Source organism: Capsicum annuum, chromosome 10 (genome assembly GCF_002878395.1).
Source record: "Capsicum annuum cultivar UCD-10X-F1 chromosome 10, UCD10Xv1.1, whole genome shotgun sequence".
NCBI lineage: Eukaryota > Viridiplantae > Streptophyta > Magnoliopsida > Solanales > Solanaceae > Capsicum > Capsicum annuum.
The window spans coordinates 93,884,567-93,905,299 of NC_061120.1; the positions used below are offsets into that span (position 1 = coordinate 93,884,567).

General features: G+C 33.1%; 1 protein-coding gene across 2 annotated transcripts in view; it reads right to left on the reverse strand.

Moving 5' to 3' along the window:
• LOC107843665 (cell number regulator 6) overlaps positions 1-20,733 on the reverse strand; it is a 51,490-nt gene that overhangs the window by 12,678 nt on the left and 18,079 nt on the right. For both annotated transcript variants that reach the window (XM_016688032.2, XM_016688031.2), the window contains 2 exons: positions 12,435-12,546; positions 11,668-11,933 (listed from right to left, as the gene is read on the reverse strand). In XM_016688032.2, coding sequence (XP_016543518.2) covers positions 11,668-11,933; positions 12,435-12,546 — 378 coding nt within the window. The remainder of the gene's footprint in view (positions 1-11,667; positions 11,934-12,434; positions 12,547-20,733) is intronic.

The following is a 20,733-nucleotide window of genomic DNA, read 5'->3' on the forward strand; positions in this document are numbered from 1 at the left end:
AGCATAGTGCTGCAAACCCTCAAGGACCATTAATTGTATGCAAAGTTTAGTAAATATGAGTTTTGGTTGCAATCTGTTACCTTCTTAGGGCATGTCACTTTGGGGGTTGGAATTCATATAAATCCTCAAAAGACTGATTTAGTGAAGCACTGGCCTAGACCTATTACTCCATCCGATATTTGAAGCTTCTTGGGTTTGTTTGGATACTATAGGAGATTTTTTGAAGGGTTCTCCCCTATAGCCACACCATTGACTAAGCTAAACCAAAAGAAAGTGAAGGTTTTATGATTGGATAAGTATGAGAAGAGTTTCCAAGAGTTGAAAGATAGATTGACTTCAACACCAATGTTATCTTTGCTAAAAGGGTTAGACGGATTGGTAATGTATTGTTATACTTCCAGAGTTGGATTAGGTTGTGTGTTAATACAAAAGAGGGGAGTGATAGCCTATGCCTATTGGCAACATAAGAAGTATGAAAAGATTTACCCAACTCATGATTTGGAGTTATCTATTGTGATTTTTGCCTAAAAAATATAAAGGCACTACCTTTATGGTGTGCATGTTGATGTTTTCACTGACTATAAGAGTCTTCGATATATATTTTCTCAAAGGGATTTGAATCTTCTCCAAAGAAGGTGGTTGGAGTTATTTAATAATTATGATATGAGTGTATTGTATCAACCAGGCAAGGCTAATGTAATGGCGGATACCCTTAGTAGATTATCTATTGGTAGTATTTCCTATGCTGAGGAAGATAAGAAGGAGTTAGTCAGTGAGGTTCATCATCTTGCAAGGTTAGGAGTTTGGTTTGTTGATTTTGCCGAAGGTAGTATATGGGTTCTGAATAGTGCAGAATCTTCATTGATTGCCAAAGTAAAAAAAACGATGGGGAACATAGTTTACTTAAGTTGAAGGAGGCATTTAGATATCAGAAGATGTAAGTTTTCTCCCATAGGAGAGATAGAGTGCTTCAGTGTCAATGCAGGTTATGTGTTCTGTGTGTTGATAGTTTGAGACAATGAATATCAGCAGAAGCACATGGTATGCATTATTCTATTACTAAGATATACCATGACTTATGTGAAATCTATTATTGGAGTAGTATGAAGAAAGATATTGTAGAAGTTGTGACTAAGTATCTGAATTGTCAGCAGATTAAGGTTGATCACCAAAGGAATAGTGGTACGCTTCAGGAGTTTAGCATCTCCACTAGGCAGTGGGAGGTGGTGAATATGGATTTTTGGACAGGGTTTCCTCGTACGCATCATCAACATAATTTGATTTGGGTCATTGTAGAAAGAATGACCAAGTCAGCCAGTTTTTGCCAGTTCATACTTCATACTCAGCTGAGGATTATGCCAGGCTCTATCTTAGGGGGTTGGTGAAGTTGCATGGGGTTCCATTGTCTATCATTTTTAATATAGGTACTCAGTTTACCTCTCACTTTTGGAAGACTTTTCAGAAGGGTCTTGGTACCCAAGTTTACCTCAATATAGCTTTTTATCCTCAGACAGATAGTCAAGCAGAAAGGACCATTCAGACTCTAGAGGATATGTTGAGATCCTATGTTATTGACATTATGGGTAGTTGGGATGACCACATACCTTTGATTGAGTTCGCCTAGGATAATTGTTAGCACTCTAGTATTCAGATGGCTCAGTTTGAGGCTCTCTATAGGAGGAGATGTAGATCTCTTATTATTTACTTTGAAGTAGGTAAGGCTGCTTTGATAGGGCCAAATTCAGTATTTGAGGAGGTGGACAAATTTCAATTAATTAGAGAGATGCTGAAGAAAAAGTAAAATCATCAGAAATCTTATGCAGATGTGAGGAGAATGGATTTTTTTTGAGGTTGTTGACTTAGTTTATTTGAAAATTTTGTCTATTAAAGGAGTGAAGAGATTTGGCAAGAAGGGGGAAACTTAGTCCCCGCTATATTGGCCCATACAGAATTTTAAGCCATTTTGGGAAGGTAGCTTATGAGTTAGAGTTACCTGAAGATTTGGTATCAGTGCATCTATGTTTGTTGTTTAATTGTTAAAGAAATGCATTGGTCTTTTAATTTCTGTTGTTCCTTTACAAAGTATGGACGTTAAGGATAGACTTTCATATGAATAAGTCATAGTTGAGATCCTTTATCATCAAATTCACAGGCTAAGAAATAAAGAAGTTCCATTGGTTAAGGTCTTATGGAGAAACTAGTTTGTTGAGGGAACCACTGAGGAAGAAGAATTAGACATACGAGACATGTATCCCTATCTTTTCCTTAAGAATTCAGACTCAGGTTGAGGTAGTGGTTTCTATTAAATCGACTCTCTCATTCTCTATCTTAGCTATATAACTATCCGTATGTCATAGCATCCATTCATGAAACTCAACTCAGTCCATATATCGTGTTTCAGATTTAATTACTTAATCATGGTTTGACGCATGAGTGTCTAGTGTATGATCTTAGCCTTCTTAGCACTTTAGCTTAAATTGTTTCATTCGAGGATGAATCATCCCAAGGGGGAGATAATGCAACATCCCGTAGTTGTAACACTTAAATAATGCATTCAAATGACCTTTATGACCCTCATTTTGACAGTAAACCATGTTTAGATGTTATAGGTTGTGTTGGGATGTTTTTAGACATTGGAAATAGGTGTACATTTCTAAATAAACCCTCCGCTAAGGCCATAAAAAGCATGATGAATTCCAATAGCCACTGAATGGGGTGTTCTTTTAGTATGCATCGCACACCCTCAGGTCTGCTTTTGGTGTGCACCGCCCACCCTCATGTGTGCTTTGGCTGTGCGCCGCGCAGCAAAAGAAAAGTGCCAAAGTTTCTTAGTTTTGACTCAATTTAAGGGCATTAAGGTTTTTTCACACCCCAAAACCATTTCTAATCATTCTTAAACAAATTGAGGGATCTCAAAACATGTTATTTCCACACTCTTAACCCCAAACATCCAGTATATAATTTAAAACCCTTTCCCTCTTTCCAATAAAAACATTTAAGTTCTTCCCTCAAGAACTCCAAAAGTTAAGTTCCAATTTCAGGCTTTTTTCAAGATTCGTCTAATCAAGGTATGTGAGGTTTATGAACAAGGATAATCCTTAAAACTTGTGACCAAAGTGCATGATTTCAAGATTAAATTTATTTATTAGGGTTAATACCCATATAGTAATATTCATGATTATGATGTTGCCATGAGATTGAAAGCTTTAACTATATCAAGAATTGCATATGTTCCTGTTTTAACTTATAAGATTCATATTATGATTTTAGTTTCATTATGTTGACTGAGATTATTGAAGGATTTTAATCTGATTATTGATCATGAAGGTTTGTTAAGAATTTCTATTAATTTAAAGCATGAATTCTAAGCCCTAAGTATAAGTATTGAGTTTAAAAGAAGATTATTCTCTTAAATTGCCTTGTCAAGTTTTATATTAAGATTTAAAGAAAAGATTGATCTTATGATCTTAAGATAAGATATGAAATCCACATTTGTTCATCTTGATTATGATTAAAACTAAAGAGAAGCATAATTGATTTTCATTCTATAAACCCTTATGCTAGTTTAAGGTGGATTTCCTAAAGTATGAGCATATAAATATTATGGGAGTAGTATTTAGCACCGAGAAGGGAATGCGAATAAGAAAATCCTTAATTCCTAGGAACTACAAGCCACCGTAGGTTAAGCTTTTTCCCAAAATGGATGCAGTAAAGTGATCGCTTAAGATTAAGGTTCTATTCTGATAGCAAGGGTGGAACAACTCTCCGCAATATGGGTAAGACCTTGGACTCCATGGTAGCTCTTGTAGTTTATGTCGGTTATAAAAATCTCCCATAAGAAAGAATATAATTAAAACTTTTTAAAACCAAGTGTTATGGCTCAAAAAGTTTATCCTTACCCTTCATTATTCATATTCATGATTTTGCAGTCTTTTGTTTATTTAAAGCTCAAGGTGCGTCATCCATACTTGGTATACATCATTTGAAAGTGTGTATATATGTATATTCAGTTATTAATTTACTTTTGCATTTATCCCCACATACTCAGTACATTCAAGGGGTACTAACCCATATATATGTGTATGTGCTAAATAGTCTTATATTGTAGGTTATAGTGCTCGTTTCCAGCAGCATAATTGACTTTGAGCATCATCACCTACATCCTGACATTTGTATAGGTCCTTATTGTTCGAGGATCTAATTTCTCAAATATCTATTCAGTGTTGAAGAATTTTGTTATGTGATTTCTAGTTATGTTCGGGTCATCTGGGGTATGTCCCAGTGGCTCTCTAGTCAAAAGTAAAGGCCTGTCAGACTGTTTATGTTTTAAGTTCAAAAGTGTCTGTTTAAATATTGTCAAGTTAAGGCTTTTAGTAAAGATATTAATTCAGTAATCTTCAGATGTTAATATGTCAGTTTAATTTTTCTTATAAGGTCCAAGTTATGTAGACTTAATGGTTTAGCTTGGGACTATTCATAGTCTTGAGCACCATTTAAAGTCTAGGGGGTACTTCCGGGGCATTACACACTAGCTCCTGCTATGATTATGAGGTCTTAATAGCTAGTATAATGATCAAGGTTATACTTCAAGTAGAACTTGGTTATCTGCTTATATATATATATATATATATATGCATACCTAGCTATATGTAGCTATGGTGTTACCATATATACCTTTCTTTCATTAATTTAGATTTTATATTTATTCATTGGCTTTGTATACTTGTATACATATATATATATATATAAATATATATACGTAATATATATAGATATATGTATATCCTTTTTCCACCTTTACCTTGTATATTAGCTATTGATATATCATTGATGTGTGCATCGTGTGGAGCAGCCATGGTTCGAAGATATAGAGTGAGCTCCTGACATTCGGAATATTACTTATCTCTCTTTTATGTATTAGACTAGTCTTCATGTTGATAAAGATTATAAATGGATGATATACAAGCTGGAAAACATAAGGAAAACTCAACACAAAGCTTGGACTTGAAGGAAAAACGAATAGGAAAAGGCATAACCAAATCTGGAAAAATTAGGGTCATTGGCATGCCATGGACCCTATGCACCATGATAAAGGCTTGTAATGCCATTGAATGAACTATAAAACAGCATTAATTAGTGTGCCTCCATGATATTAGTTTTCCACGATCACTATCCTTCACGATAAGGGCATGGCACGGAGGCTATATCAATTTGGAAATTTTGGTCCTATTATAAACTGGACACTTACACATTATTGTATACACCTTGGATGACCTTAAGGATGGGAGACACAATTGAGAATGATTCAAATAGGATTTTTATTTCTTTAATTTAGTTTGTTTATGGATTTTATCATAGATTCGTCTATTGTGATTATGTGTATGTCCATGAGCGGCTAAATACCCTTTTTTAGGGTTAAGGCCAAGAACATGATTACTCTTTTTATGAATTGAATTGGTTATTCAGCATTTTATGACCCGAATAGACCTTAATTCTAGACAGCATAGATGGATGGAGTTTCTTAAGGTTTATGACAACTATATTTTGTATCATCCGAGAAAGGTGAATGTGGCAGCGGACGCCCTGAGTCAAAATTTGGTGAGTATGGGCAGCTTTGCTTCTCGTAGAGGCTTTTGGAATGGGATGTTCAGTCCTTATCCAACTTGATGGTGCGACTTGATATTTCAAACCCCAGGAGTATTCTTTATAGTGTTGAGGTAAGGTATACTTTGTTTGAGCATATTCAGAGTCATCAGTTTGAGGATATGAGACTTTGCCTCATTCGTGATCAGGTGTTGAGTGGTTAGTCCAAGAGGGATGCAATTGATTTTGAGGATATTTTGAGATTTAACGGTCGTATTTGTGTTTTGAGGGTTGGTGACTTGATTCAAATGATATTGTGTAAGGCTCATAGCTCCAGATACTCTATTCATCAATGTACAACTAAGATATATAGAGATTTAAGGCAGCATTACTGGTGAAATGATATGAAGATACATGTGGTGGACTTTGTAGCTCATTGCCTATGTTGTTAGGAGGTAAAGGCCGAGCATCAGAGACTTGGTGTCTTGATTTAGAGATTGTTCATTCCTGAGTGGAAGTTAGAGCGGACCCCCATGAATTTTTTTAGTGGTTTGCCTCATACTTTCCATGGCTTTGATGGTATTTAGGTGATTGTGGATCGATTGACCAAGTTGGCATATTTCATTTCTATTAAGATATTCTTCAGTTTTGAGAGGTTAGCCTGTATCTATGTTCATGAGATAGATAGTTTACATGGTGTAACCAAATCTATAATTTTAAACTACGGTTCAATATTCACTTTTAGCTATGGAGAGCTTTTTTAGAGGAGTTGGGCAGTCAGATGGATTTTAGCAAAGCCTTCCACCCTCAGGATGATGAGTAGTCAGAGCAGACTATTAAGGTTCTCGAATATATGCTCCGAGCCTGTGTTATGGATTTTAGATGTTAGTGGGAGAAACACTTGCCTTTGGAAGAGTTCGAGTATAATAATAACTACCATTTAAGTATTGATACGGTGTTATTTGAGGCTTTGTATGATAGGTAATGTCGTTCTCTTAGTGGTTGGTTTGATACCTTCAAGATTAGACCCCGTGGTATCGACTTTGTTCAAGATTTATTAGATAGAGTCAGCGCAATTTAGGATAGGTTAATAGTAGTTCAGAGTAGGCACAAGGTTTATGCAGATTGTAGGCATCTTTCCTTGATTTTGTGTTGGTGACCAGGTATTCTTCCATGTATCACCTATAAAAAGTGTGATAAGGTTCGAGAAGAATGGCAAGCTCATCCTCCAATATATTGGACCCTTTAAGATACTTCACACAGTTGGTAAGAAGGCTTATGAGCTAGATTTATCCCCAAATTTTATTGTTGTTCATCCGGCGTTCCATGTTTTTATGTTGCAGCAATACATCCTAGATATGTCTCATGTTATTAGATGGGACTTAGTTTAGTTAGATGAGCGATTGACCACCGTTGAAAAGCCTGTGTTCACATTAGCTAGTGATGTCAAGCAGTTACGCTGTCGAGAGATTCCTTTGGTTAAGTTTCAATGGAGACACCGCCCAGTAGAGGAGGCTACTTAGGAGGTTTAGAGTAAGATACGAACCTAGTATCCGTACCTGTTCGAGGCTTCAGGTAGAATCTAATCTTTACTTTTGTGGACAAAAGTTCTTTTAGTACTGGATATTGTAATGCCTATAAGTTATTATATGTATTTCCATTCATTTTCGCCGTTTAGAGCTTCTTATTGCTCTGCTAAGTCATTTATAACATGTTGGATCTGACAATTCTATTATCGAGCAGTCCATTTGATTTTAAAAGCCAATTACCTATTTTGAAGTCTTTACTGGTTAAAATTGACTACTGAGCAAAAACACTAGTCAAATAACCTCGTATTATATTTTTAACAGTTCCAACAGCTTTAAAACATCAATTTTTTCCTATAAGATCCTTTGTCTAGGTCCCGAAGCTCCTAAACTCATTTTGGGTTATTGGCTGAAAGTTTAAAAATTCCCACATGGGTGTAGGACCCATTTTTTGTCAAAATAATCTCGAATGAAAATTTCAACTACGTCATTGAGTTCAAAACGTTGAATTTGATAGGCTAGCATAATTCATTTGCGTATACTGAATTTTAGATGAATTCTATGAGGTTGGTGAAGACTTGAAAATTTCAAGTCTTAAGTGGAGTTGATGCATTCTCTTAAGAACCTATTTGGTCACTTAAGCGAAGGCCTCTAAAACGGTCAGCCGGTCACATAAGCGGTCGGTCTTGCTGAGCAGATGTTGCTTAAACGATGCCTTTAGCACTTAAATGATGGTTGCATAAGCAAGCCAGAGGTCACTTAAGCGACATGTGCAGAGGTTAGCTAGTGTCGCTAAATCGACACTGGGCCGCTTAAGCGATAGTCTCTTAAACAGCCCAGTGTCCGCTTAAGCGACACCTAGACACTCTGGAATCCTATAAATTCCACACTTAGCCTGTTTTCTCCTATTTTTTACCCATTTTGAAGAGTGTAGAACCTTAAATGTGTGAAAACCTTGGAAAACTATTAGTAGATGATTTTTTGGTGTTTGTAAGATCGAATAATGAGTTTATTCTCTGAATTCTTGGTATGTTTTCATCAATTTCATGGATTAATTTCTCATAATTTTTCTCAAAATCTCTAAAATATTGGTGGGTTGATTATAGGACATTTGAACTCGAAATTCACCCATATTTAGCTTAAATGTTCCTTGAACATAAAGGGACGTGTTGTCGGTTTTAGAAGTGTGATTCTGCAAATGAACCTTACATGGAATTTTTACGTAATTTTACATCCAAAGTAAAATAGTGCAATATGGTATAAGTGTTCTCGTGTTAATGAGTAGATTGTGATTTTGATATTGTGGCATCATGGGTAAGCTTCTCAAAAGAGAAAACCATCGGTTTAGCTCATTCGTCGTGCTTTTCTAGAACATCAGGTAAGCTAGATTTACCTTCCTCATAGATTGAGTTAATTCGTAGTATATTTATGATGCTATGCTACATGTGAGATAGGAATTAGGTCTTGGAGATATAGTTGCTAAAATTGACATTATTTGGACTGTTTAGGCTATCTTGAAATTGTAAATTAAGTTTAATTGACTTACTTAGACTTGTTTAGGTAGAATTGCTATCTTAGGGATAATTATGACTTATTCAATGTCTAAAAGTGAATTTTGATACCTTAGATTTGTCTGAGACAGTATTTGCCTCATGGATTTTTGGTATTAAAAGTGGGGTCATCCGGCCTACCTTAGTCTATGATTTGTATTAGTTATCATAGACTTATTTATGCATGTTATACTCTTTGAAATGCTTCTTTTGGAGTTGAGGGGATTAGATACATGATATTTATTCTAGTTTGACATTTAGGAGTTAGTGCTAATTCTGGGTCAAATCTGGTGGTTTATTAATATATAGTTTCAGTTCAAGTGCCACAATTTATAATGATATTAATGGCATGAGTTTTGGTTCGAGTTCGACATTGAGAGTTTACTTATGATATGATATAGTATGGAGGCATTCATGCTTATAGCTTGATATTCGGTAAATTCATGAAACTCTGATTGTTTACTTTCCTTGATTTCACCCTCCGAGCTTATGGGGGTACGCGTTGGGTTATCTACTTTTTCGTGACTTATGGGAGCCAATCTTGTAGTATTATTTATGCTTTTTTCCATATTATATCTGTTTCGGTTTTTTGCTTACAATATTGGACTGTTATTCCAGGTTTGCCCTTTTACTTAACTTAGCTTATTTATCTTGTATATTATCGTACTTATATCATGATTTAACTCAATTGGTCGATGATGCCTACTGAGTACTCATTCTTTTGGTACTTGTACGAGATTTATGTACCTTTTTGGTGCAAATCCGAGTACTAGTTGTCGTCGTTGATGTCGAGATCGTACTGAGTTGGGTTCGGAGATAGGATGTGTTGTTGGAGTTTGAGTTGTCCGTTTTCCTTCTATTATTTATGTCTAGTCTTTCACTTTTCGAGATGAATTTGTATTTGACTATTTCAGTACTTACATTCCTTTTGTTAGTAGCTCTTGTACCGACATTACTAGATCGTGGGATCATTATTGATGTTTTATCTATCTTTTAGACTATTATTATTGCCTAATTATTATTTTAAGTCTTTAATTCGAAATTTCCAGATTTTACGATTTTTTCTACCAAATTAATCCATTGCTTATAGCTTCGGATTACGGTTTGACTTACCTACTAATGAATAAAGCATGTGTCATCATAACTCGTAAATCGAGTCGTGACAATCCTTTATTTGATGATATTTCCAGCTAATAGAGGATTGCTGGTAAGCTATTTATTTTACCTATTAGGCGAGACCTATGTTTTGTTGTCCAATTATTTAGCCAGTTCATGCAACACCCTAACAGTCACACAAGAATGTTGTCTTGACAGTGGTGAGATATGTCAAAGGCTCATGAGGTTTGGACATTTCTATGAGGAAGGGGCCTATACCAAAGTTGGTTGCTTACTGTGACATTGACTGGGTTGCTTGTCCTAATAGCAGAAGATCAGTCACATATATTGTGATTCAATCGGGAACTTCTTTTGATTCGTATAAGTTTAAGAAGAGAGTTTAAGGAACTCAATTACAATCACCACTCATATTCAATTATTTTGTGACAGTAAGCGTCCGATACTGATTGCTGAAAATTTTATATCTCATGAACGTATCAAACACAATAAAATTGTATGTCACTTCATCAAAAAGAAGTTCAAAGGAGTGGTGCAACCTGTCTATCTTTCCACCGGAATCCAGCTTGCTAATTTTCTTATTAAAGGGCTTGGGGTATCATAACATTTCTTTTTTTTTTTATCCAATCTTGGGGTTTGAGACTCTTTTCACCCTCCAACTTGAGGGGAGCATTGAAAATATCACGTATTAATTAAAGAGTTGGACGATAAGTGAGCACCTAATGATGTTAGATAGTGACCAGTGTAGTGCATGTGGTCTCATGTCGTTGACTATAAAATCAGAGTACTATATACTTAGTTGCGCTTCCTCACAGTTTTTACGCAATACCAAAATATCTCCTGTTTCTATTTTTCTCTATCTATCCACTAAGTGGAAAACTATCAAGAATGAACTAATTGTTTACTTTGGTTAAATTCCTTTTTCTGGGAATTAGGAGAATAGGAGTGAAATAAAATAAATCGAAGTAAAAGAAAATTTAATTGCGAAAGCTTAAAAGAGGGATGTCTTTTTGTTTTCACTTTTTTTTTTTTTTGGTTTTCTTCTATCTTTCACATATATATGAATCGTCTGTGCATATGGCTCTACAAAGCAAATTGATCCCTTCTCCTTTCTATTGAAGAAAGAGAAACATAGACTTTTATTTCCTTGCTGTTGCATGTCCAGATTACTTAGTACTAGTTTTAGCCCAATTTCAATAATCATCAATAGAACAAAAAGATACACTTTTCTTTGAACGAACATGTTGACTCATATGCCCAAATTTATATGATTATGAAATGCTTGATTGATAATGTAAAGGACTCAGTTCGTTTGGTATAGGAAATGGGATAGTCAGGGATAACTCATGGGTTGAGATATTTTAAGAGATTGTTTTGTCCCATCTTTTTTATGGGATAGTAATCCCATCATTTAAGTACAAATGGTGGTTAAAATAGTTCAGAGATTAGCCAATACCTCACATCAAACATGAGATACAGTTAATCTAAATTTTATTTCGGGATTATTATACTTATCCCACGTACCAAACGACAACTTAATAAAGATAAAACTAATCGTGTCAGAGTTTAAAACTATCAATTAATCGATATATTTCAACATGTTGCAACAAGTAATTTGCTTCTTTTTTTTTCTAGTAAGTGATTCTACTTAAATTGAATAGTTATATATCATTATCTTTTAGGTGATATGACAATATAAAAATTTCTTTTACATTGTGAGTAAATATAAAACTGAATTCTAATATTAGGGGTTTAATTTCTATATTTTGACAATATGAGGTCATTAAAAAATAAATCTACAAGTGAAATATCTGATAGGTTACCAGTAAGTTCAAATATACTGATAAAGTAAATATTTGTTATGCAGTCGAAAAAAGAGAAAGAGTAGAGTTCACCTTAAGATGATATTTTCTTTGCAACATCTGACGAGCCATGCCAGTATAGATACCACAAACCCACCAGGAAAAGAGGAGACCCTCAGTAACGAGGCATGCAGTATCAGGATCAATGCCATGAAATGCTGCAGTAAGTGCAGCAAGAGCAATTCCACCTTCAATGCATACCATATGACCAACACAAGCTCCTCTGCTTGAAATTTCATCGTTCAAAGTCTCCATGTGTTGTCCAAACAAAACACATGGGCAAAATAGCCCAAGTAAGCCTAAAAATTAAACATGAATGTGTGATTATATTCTACTCCCATAATTTCCTTTCTGTGAAGATGTTTAACTATTGCATGATTTGTATCTCTTTTTTTTAAAAAAATATATATATATATATATATATTTTTAAATGTTTGGATCTTACGAATATCATAAGATATTTTTGTGGTTATAAGATCATCATTGATGGCTAAAAGGGAGATATTTAAAGTTCAATTATTTTCAAATACAAAAACTATCATTCTTTGCTGGACATATAAAGGAAATTTTGTCACGAGAACATTTATAAAAGTAATGATTGAAAGTTAGTTTGACAGATGAAATTAATGTCACTTCAAAGCTTAAAATTAGAAAAGAAATAATAAATCTTACTAATTCAAAACTATAAAATTTGTATATGGTGTCAAACAATTTTGAACATTCCAAAACAGAAAGTACCATTTAAATTAGAAAGAAGAGATTAGTACTATTAATATACTTTTAGTTAGTAAAATCCTTACAACTATCAACATCTTCTGTGCATCCAAAAATTCCAGTTGTCCAATCTTCATCAGCTGGAGGTTCGTAGGATGGAGGTAGATTTTGCCCACAATGCTCACATTTAGCAGTTGACTGTTGTCAAATAATAAAAAAAAAAAACATTTAGCTACAAAAATATGATATAAAGGTTCAATGGGGAGGAAAAGGAAAGGGTAAGTATAATAATTTCTCATCATTATCACATTAAGCTTAATCTGTTTTTTTTGAATGTGTATGAAAATCAGCATGGCAAATTTCACTATAAACTGAAATTTAATTATTTTTGTTTTATTGATTACTAATAGAACGAAGTCATAAAAAATATAACCTCGCGATATACATGAATACGAAGTCATTAATTTGTTTTAAAACAAAAAAGTCTTCCAATAATGCTTCTAACTGTTCTAGCTCTCCTCTTTAACTAATAATATATATATATATATATATATATATATATAAAAGAGCCTAAGTAAACTGCAGATGTGGCATATCTAGAATGAAGAAAGACATTTATCTTTTATCATATTTTTTTGATTTTTTTTTTCAAATTTTATATGTCAAAAATCTCTTTTATTCTTTTAAAAGGAAAAACGTAACGGTCACATAATAAGAAACGGTTACATTTTCTCCACATTCATTATGAATTAATATAATTGTTAATGTTACAGAATTTCAAAGAGCCCCCTTTTAAAATCCCTTAATTACCCTCTCTTTGACATTGATACATAATTTTTTTAGGCAGTATATAAGTGGCATTGTCTAAGCAAATGGTTTAAAATTGAGAATGCTACTCCCATTGTGACTGCTCATGGCAAGTCCTTCTTTGAATATGTCGAGAAGGAACCAAATTTTAGCGGGACATATAGCATGGAGGTAAATTAATTTTAAAACATTCATAAATCTTCGTTTTGTTCATTGTTGAATCTGTGACTTTAGGGGCCAAGCATTATAGATTGTCAAAGCAAAAAGAAAGGACTATTGCAAAGAGTGGTGGATCGGCATTTTGAGGCCATAATGAATTCAGAGAAAGCAAGCAAATACACAATCAAATTATCAAGTATAAATATCATAAATACCAATCCATTTAGAAGTAATTACACTCTTTCCCACTTTTTTAATTACTTTACTCTCTCTCCCTATTAATATACTTAACATAGCTGACATATAAATAACATTTTGTGTATATGTTGGGATTTTTGTAATATGTTTAGGAAGTTGTGATTTTTTGTAATATTGAAAACATAAGTTGTGTATTTGTGTAATTTTTAGAATTATCAATGGTGTCATCTGTTAATTTGGATTTTATTGTCGTTGATTCAACGTTTTGTGTGGCAAGTGCTATGTTTATTTAAGCTCTTCATCATCAAGAAAAAAAATAGATTGATAGGGTAGGATGATGTATTTAAAAAAAATTGGTATTGAAATTGTATGCAATAAAGTTAACAAAAATATTTATGAGAATTCTAATCTCTTTCTCCTCTTTTTCTAGGACTATTTTATATTTATGAGAATTCTATTCTCTTCTTCTCTTTTCTAGGACTACTTTATATAATATTTTATATTATAAATTTAAAAGTTGTGTATGGAAGAGGAGAAGATTATGTATAAAAGTTGGAGTAAAAATAGGAATTTTACATTATATTTATGACAATTTTATTCTCTTCTTCTCTTTTTCTAGGGCTACTTTATATAATATTTCTTATGATAAATTTATAAGTTGTATAAGGAAGAGAGAGAAATATTTGCATAAAATTTGGAGTAAAAATGATGATTTTATGAATTTCTAGCAAAAAATTAGGACAAATGAAATAATGAAAATGAGAAGAAATATATATATATATATATATATATATATATATATATATATATATATATAAAAGGAATTTTACCTTATATTTATCTTTTACGTTCACCTGATCAAGATTTATTTTCTATTAATCAGTATTATTCATGCTTTTTATTTTATTTTATTGTTTTTTAATTTGTTTTTTTTATTCTTGTATTCTTAAATTAGGAAAATCATTTGTCTCAATTATTTCAGTTTAAGATTTTTGAAATCATTCTTTATATTAGAATTAAAATTATTGCACAGAAAATATCTTCTTCTAAAAATTCTTTACTTTCTTGTATTATCTTACTTTTTTTTTAGAAAATTATACTAATCAATATAGTAACTATTGCTATTAAAAAAGGTAAGTAACAATTGTAATAATTATTATTTCATTTTCAAGGTGATAGAGTTAAAATTATTGCATAAAAAATATCTTCTCCTAAAAATTCTTTACTTTCATGTATTATCTTATCTTTTTCAAAGAAAATTATAGTAATCAATGAAGTAATTATTGCTATTAAAAAGGTAAGTAACAATAGTAATAATTATTGGTATTTAAAAGATAAATTTCATTAAAAATAATATTAAAATATAAAAAGTCATGACATTTAGTGATATTTATCATATCATCCGTTATGCATAGTAGTTACATACGTACTTACGTGATAAGAAATATTTTATAAGTGCAAATATTTAAATTAAAATATTTGTGTTCTCTCTTATTATATACTTTGTCAATCTCAAAATAGTTGACATGTATAGAATTTGAATAAATTTTAATGGATAATTAATTAGAAGTGTGATTAATAGTAACTTTCAAAATATTGAGGACAGTAATCAGAACATTCACAAAGGAGATGGAAATAAGAAATATGCAGATCTATTGACACCAACAGTGGTGGATATTACTAATATTAGGGTTCCACTTAAAACCATTATTATGCTGCATGAAGAGCCTTCTATTACGTGGAAATCATCAGAGATGCAAAATCTTATCATGCAAGAGAATTTACAATATGTTATAATATTGAAGTTTTACGTAAAATCATCCCAAACCAATGTGGTATAAAGGGGAAATGCACCATTGGAGTATTGGATGAAAGACATGTATTATTAAGACTGGAGATATTTGAGGACTATATTCAATTATTGTCAACTGCAGCTTTTTACATTGGCTCAATAGAGAAATACTGGCAGATGAGAACATTGAAATGGGATCCATGATTTGAACCGGATATTGAAACCACTGTTGCAGTAGCATGAATATTCATGCTAGATTTACTGTCGAATTTTTTTGCAAAAGATGCAATCATTTCTATTGCTTCAGCAGTTGGCAAACCTCTTACAGTTGATATGGCTACTAAAAATCACACTAGACCTAGCTGTGCACGAGTGAAAGTGAAGGTTGACCTAGTAGAAAAATTACCCCAAAGGATTCGAATTAATGAAGAGAATGAAGCTAGAGGGTAAATCAAATCCAAGTCAGTATGATTACATGCCAAAGTATTGTACAGAATATTGTTTACAAGGATATGATGAAGAAAGTTGTTGGAATAAATATCCAGAGTTATATGATAAACAGAAGCAGGAAAGCAAGGAGGCAGAAACAAAGATGAAAGACAAAAAGAATAATATGCAGAAGAGTCAAGCACATATTCAAAATAATACAGAGAGAGGAATCAATACCAATTATCAGTGGCTGACAAGGAAAAATAGATATAAAAAAATAAATTTTGTCACATTCTGAAGGAGTTGAATGATGAAGATGAAAAAAAACTACAGATGTCAAATACTTTTGCAGATCTTGAAGATATAGATAACATGAATAATACCAATAATAACAAGGAAGGAAAAGGTGAAACTAACTTTCAGAAAGGGGGAGAAAACATCAGTACAAAAGAATGGGTCACTAGCAGTTTTGACAAAGGTAAAACAGTTAGTCAAGGGGATAAGTCAGTTGATGAAAAGCAAATAAATCAAGAGGTAGTCGATAGGGATGCAAATACTAATTGTGAAGAAGATTACAACAGAAAGGAGGAGCAGAGTAATTCCAGCAAAATCTTGGAACCAAGTAAAGAGAGTAGTAAGAAGAAGATATCACATACTGATAGGAATCACCGTGTACATGAAGAAGGAAATGAAAAAATACAACTGCAGGTATATGATAAAGAATTGCAAGAGTTGATGGTATTAGAGGGGATTACACCCAAAGTAATAAAAGTACAGAACATGTTGGAAAATAGTAATCAGACAAAGAAAGACTTTGATGAGAATGATCTTGAAGAAAATATCAATCAGATGGCTAAAGTAGCAGATTTGTAACCCAAACAAATAGAGGCTATGAAGGAGAAGCAAAGAGGAATAAGGAAAAAAATAGTAGTGGAGCAGAGGTTAAATAAAAAATAATGCATAAAAGAAGTCACACAACTAAATCAAAATCCAAATAAATGAATTGATTTGGAATATAAGGTCAGTTAATACACAACAGGCTTTTACTAGACTGATAATAATGCAAAAAAATGCCAGTTTTCCTTTATTGGATTAATGGAACCTTTCCAAGATGGTCAGTATATTGAAGAGTATAGGAGGCGGTTGGGTATGAAGCATGTTGTACTAAATGTATCTGAAAAGATTTGGGCATTCATGGAAGAGAATGTGGAATTTAGTATTGTGAAAGATGAAGAGCAACAGTTAACTCTAAAAGTTTCCAATCAAAATGCAGGTATCTCATTGTTGGTTACTTTTGTGTACGCTAAATGTAATGCAAATGAGAGGTTGTTACTATGGGATTCATTAACTGATTTGTTAGATTCATATCAACTGCCTTGGCTAATAGAAGGGGATTTTAATATAATAAAAAGTGAGGAAGAAAAGTTGGGTGGTTTACCTGTTACGTTTAATGAAACTCATGATTTTAATCAGTGGATCAGTTTATATAATATGGAAGAAATACAGTTTAAAAGGAGTAGATTCACTTGGTGGAATGGAAGAATAGATGAGGATTGCATTTTCAAGAGGTTAGACAGGGTTTTGTGCAATGATAGATTGCAAAATATGTTTCAGCAGATGGAAGTGGAGCATCTTTCTAGGAGTGGATCACATCATTCTCGTATGCTAATTCATTACAAAACAAAGAATAAGCAGATAGTTAGATCGATTTGATTTCTAAATTTTTGGTTAAAAGAGGAAGCATGTTCGGAGGTGATTAACAAAATTGGAATTCTCACATTGAAGAAAATCCTTTTATAGTGTTTAAACAGAAGTTGAAAAACACTAAATCAACCTTAGTTAAATGGAGTAAAGAGCATTTTGTTAATATTTTCCAGGAAATTGCTACACTGGAGGTCATTATCAGAGTAAGAGAAAAACAATTGAACAAAGCTAATCTATTTAAAGCTCATGCTGAACTGAATATGCAATTAAAAGGGGAAGAAGATTACTGGAGACAAAAGGCTAGGTATGAATGGTTCAAGGATGGAGAGAGAAACACCAAATTTTTTCACACTATTATGAAAGGAAGGAGAAGCAGGCTCAGGATCAGTAAGATACATAATGAAAATGGAGAATGGTTAGAGGAAGTACTAGATATTGTAGAGGATATAGTTAATTTTTTCCATAAACAGTTCACCAAACAAAAAAGATGCAGAAGATTTCTGCATGCTGGAAGAAATACCAAAAGTGGTTACTAATGAACAAAATACAGAAATAATGAGAATTCCTGATGATGATGAGGTCAAAAAAGCAGTGATGGTGCTAAATAGAGATTGTGCAGGTGAACCAGATGGAATGACAGGGGTATTTTACCAAAATGCTTGGGAGATTATTAAGCAGGACATTCACATAATGTTACCAAAGAAGTTTGTAGTGAATAATTTTACAGACATGAGGCCTCTCTCACTTAGTAATTTTTTCAAAAAGATTTTTTCAAGAATTAATCATGAAAGGATTAAAGGAATTTTACCTCAATTGATATCTTTAGAACAAGCAGGTTTTGTTCAAGGAAGGAGTATTGCAAAAAATGTACTAGTAGTTCAAGAAATTATTTCAGAAATTAAAAAGAGAGGTAAGAAACCTAACATGGGCTTTAAACTTGACATGATGAAAGCATATGATATACTTGAATGGCTGTTTTTAACAAAGGTATTGAGATCATTTGGTTTTTCAGAGGTGCTGATAGATATGGTCTTTAGACTGTTGGAAAATAATTGGTATTCAATACTTTTAAATGGTCATCCTAAAGGATTTTTAGATACACAAGAGGGTTGAAGTAGGGGGATCCATTGTCACCAACTTTTTTTATAATAGCAGCAGAGGTGCTATCAAGATCACTAAAGAGATTGATGCAAAAGAAGGAGTTCAAGCTATTTGGGATGCCAAGTTCAAGCTATTTAGGATGCCAAGAGAAATTCCAAAATTGAATCGCCTTGCTTTTGCAGATGATATGATCATATTGTGCAAAGCTGAAGTGAAAAATTTACAATTGGTCTCTACAGTTTTGGATAAATATGAGGAAATATCAGGACAAAAAATAAACAAAAATAAAGAGTGCAATTTATTTGCACAAAGGAGTGTCTAATAGAATAAAGGTGTTAGCTAAAGTGGCTACTGGTATTTTGAGAAGAGAATTCCCTTTTCTTTACCTAGGGTATCCAATCTTTTACATGATAAAGAACAAGGATTACTATCAGCAATTACTGAACAAAATTGCTAGTAAAGTGCAGACATAGAAGGGCAAATTATTTTTTATGGAGGTAGAGTTGTGCTAATCAAGCATGTTTTACAGAGCATCCCTATACATTGTTTATTAGTATTGAATCCTCTAATGAATGTATTGAATACTATTCAAATAATGCTAGCTTAATTTTTTTGGAGTAGTAAAATTGAAGAAAAGGGAAGGCATTGGGTGAAATGGCAAACTTTGAGCTTACCATAAGAGTAAGGGGTTGGGTGTTAAAAGGATTGCTGATGTCTCTATGGCACTTTTTTATAAGTTGTGGTGGTCTTTTAGGACTACAAAAATAATTTAGAAGGATTATATGTTCAATAAATACTACAAAAAGGAGCATCCAAAATTAGTAAGGTGGAAACCTGGTGCAGGTGGATCACAAATGTGGAAGAAGATGCTACTGGCAAGAGACATGGTGGAGCATTTGATAGTATGGCAAGTAAGGCAAGGAAATAGTGACATATGATTGGATAACTGGAGTGGACAAGGAGATTTATATTTTGTAATAGAAGGAGGTGGTGAAGAACAAAGTCAGTATAGGCAGCTTACAGAATTGATCAGAAATTATACATGGGATAAACAAGTGATTAGGACTTTATTCACTGATGAAGTAGCAGATCATGTTATTAACAAAATCAACCCTCCGTCAGGTGTAGAGGAGGATTGGCCTATATGGAGTATTGTACCAAAAGGTTTGTTCACTGTTAAATCAGTCTGCAGTATATAAGAAATAGGGAAGGGATAGATAATATTGTCAAGAAGATATGGGTGAAAAGTGTACCTTTTTAGATTAGTTTCTTCATGTGGAGACTATGGAGAAGAAGAATTCTTATGGATGATACTGTTAGGAGATGAGGGATACAGGGTCCATCTAAGTGCTAGTGTTGTAATGCCCCAGAAGTGGAGATAATAGCTCATGTCTTCAGGAATTCTTTTCAAGCTAACAGGACTTGGTGCTATTTTTCTTTTTTTGTAGATATTCATATTCACAATCTGACTCTAAGGGGAACAATCCTAAGATGGTGGAATGCTGAAGTAAAAGAAAAAGAAAAGCTATATTTCTTTGCTCTTTTTAGCATAATTCTGTGGGAACTGTGGAGGAGAAGGAACAGGAAGAAACATGAAGATAAGGAAACTACAGGTTTGAGGATCATATATAATATTACAAGGAATCTTAAAATAATTTTGAAGGTTAGGAAGACAGCAATGGAATTCGCAACAGAATGGCTACACATAATTGCAGAGATAAGCAAATTACAAACAAGAGTAAAAGTCATTACAGTAATGTGGAAGGCTCCGGAGGAAGGATGGATAAAATATAACACATATGGAGCTGTGAGAGGAGATGAAGGAGGCATTTCCTATGCTTTTTGTTTGAGGAATGGGAATGAAAATGCCTTATTTGCTAAGGGAGAACCACAACATTATACAAATAGTATGCTGGCAGAGGCTAATGCAATTTTACATGCAGCTAAACATTGTTCACAATCAAAGCATAATAAAATTATCATTCTGATGGACTCCCTATTCATGCAGAAGGTATTGATAAATGAATGGTTGTCTCTATGGAGAATATCAAATACAGTCAAACAGATACACAGTTTAATGCAAAACAAGCAAGCTCATTATCAACATATCAATAGGAAGGGCAATAAGTTAGTTGATTATTTAGCTCACTTAGCAATAGATAAAGGTGCATTCACCATCACAAGATATCAACAAT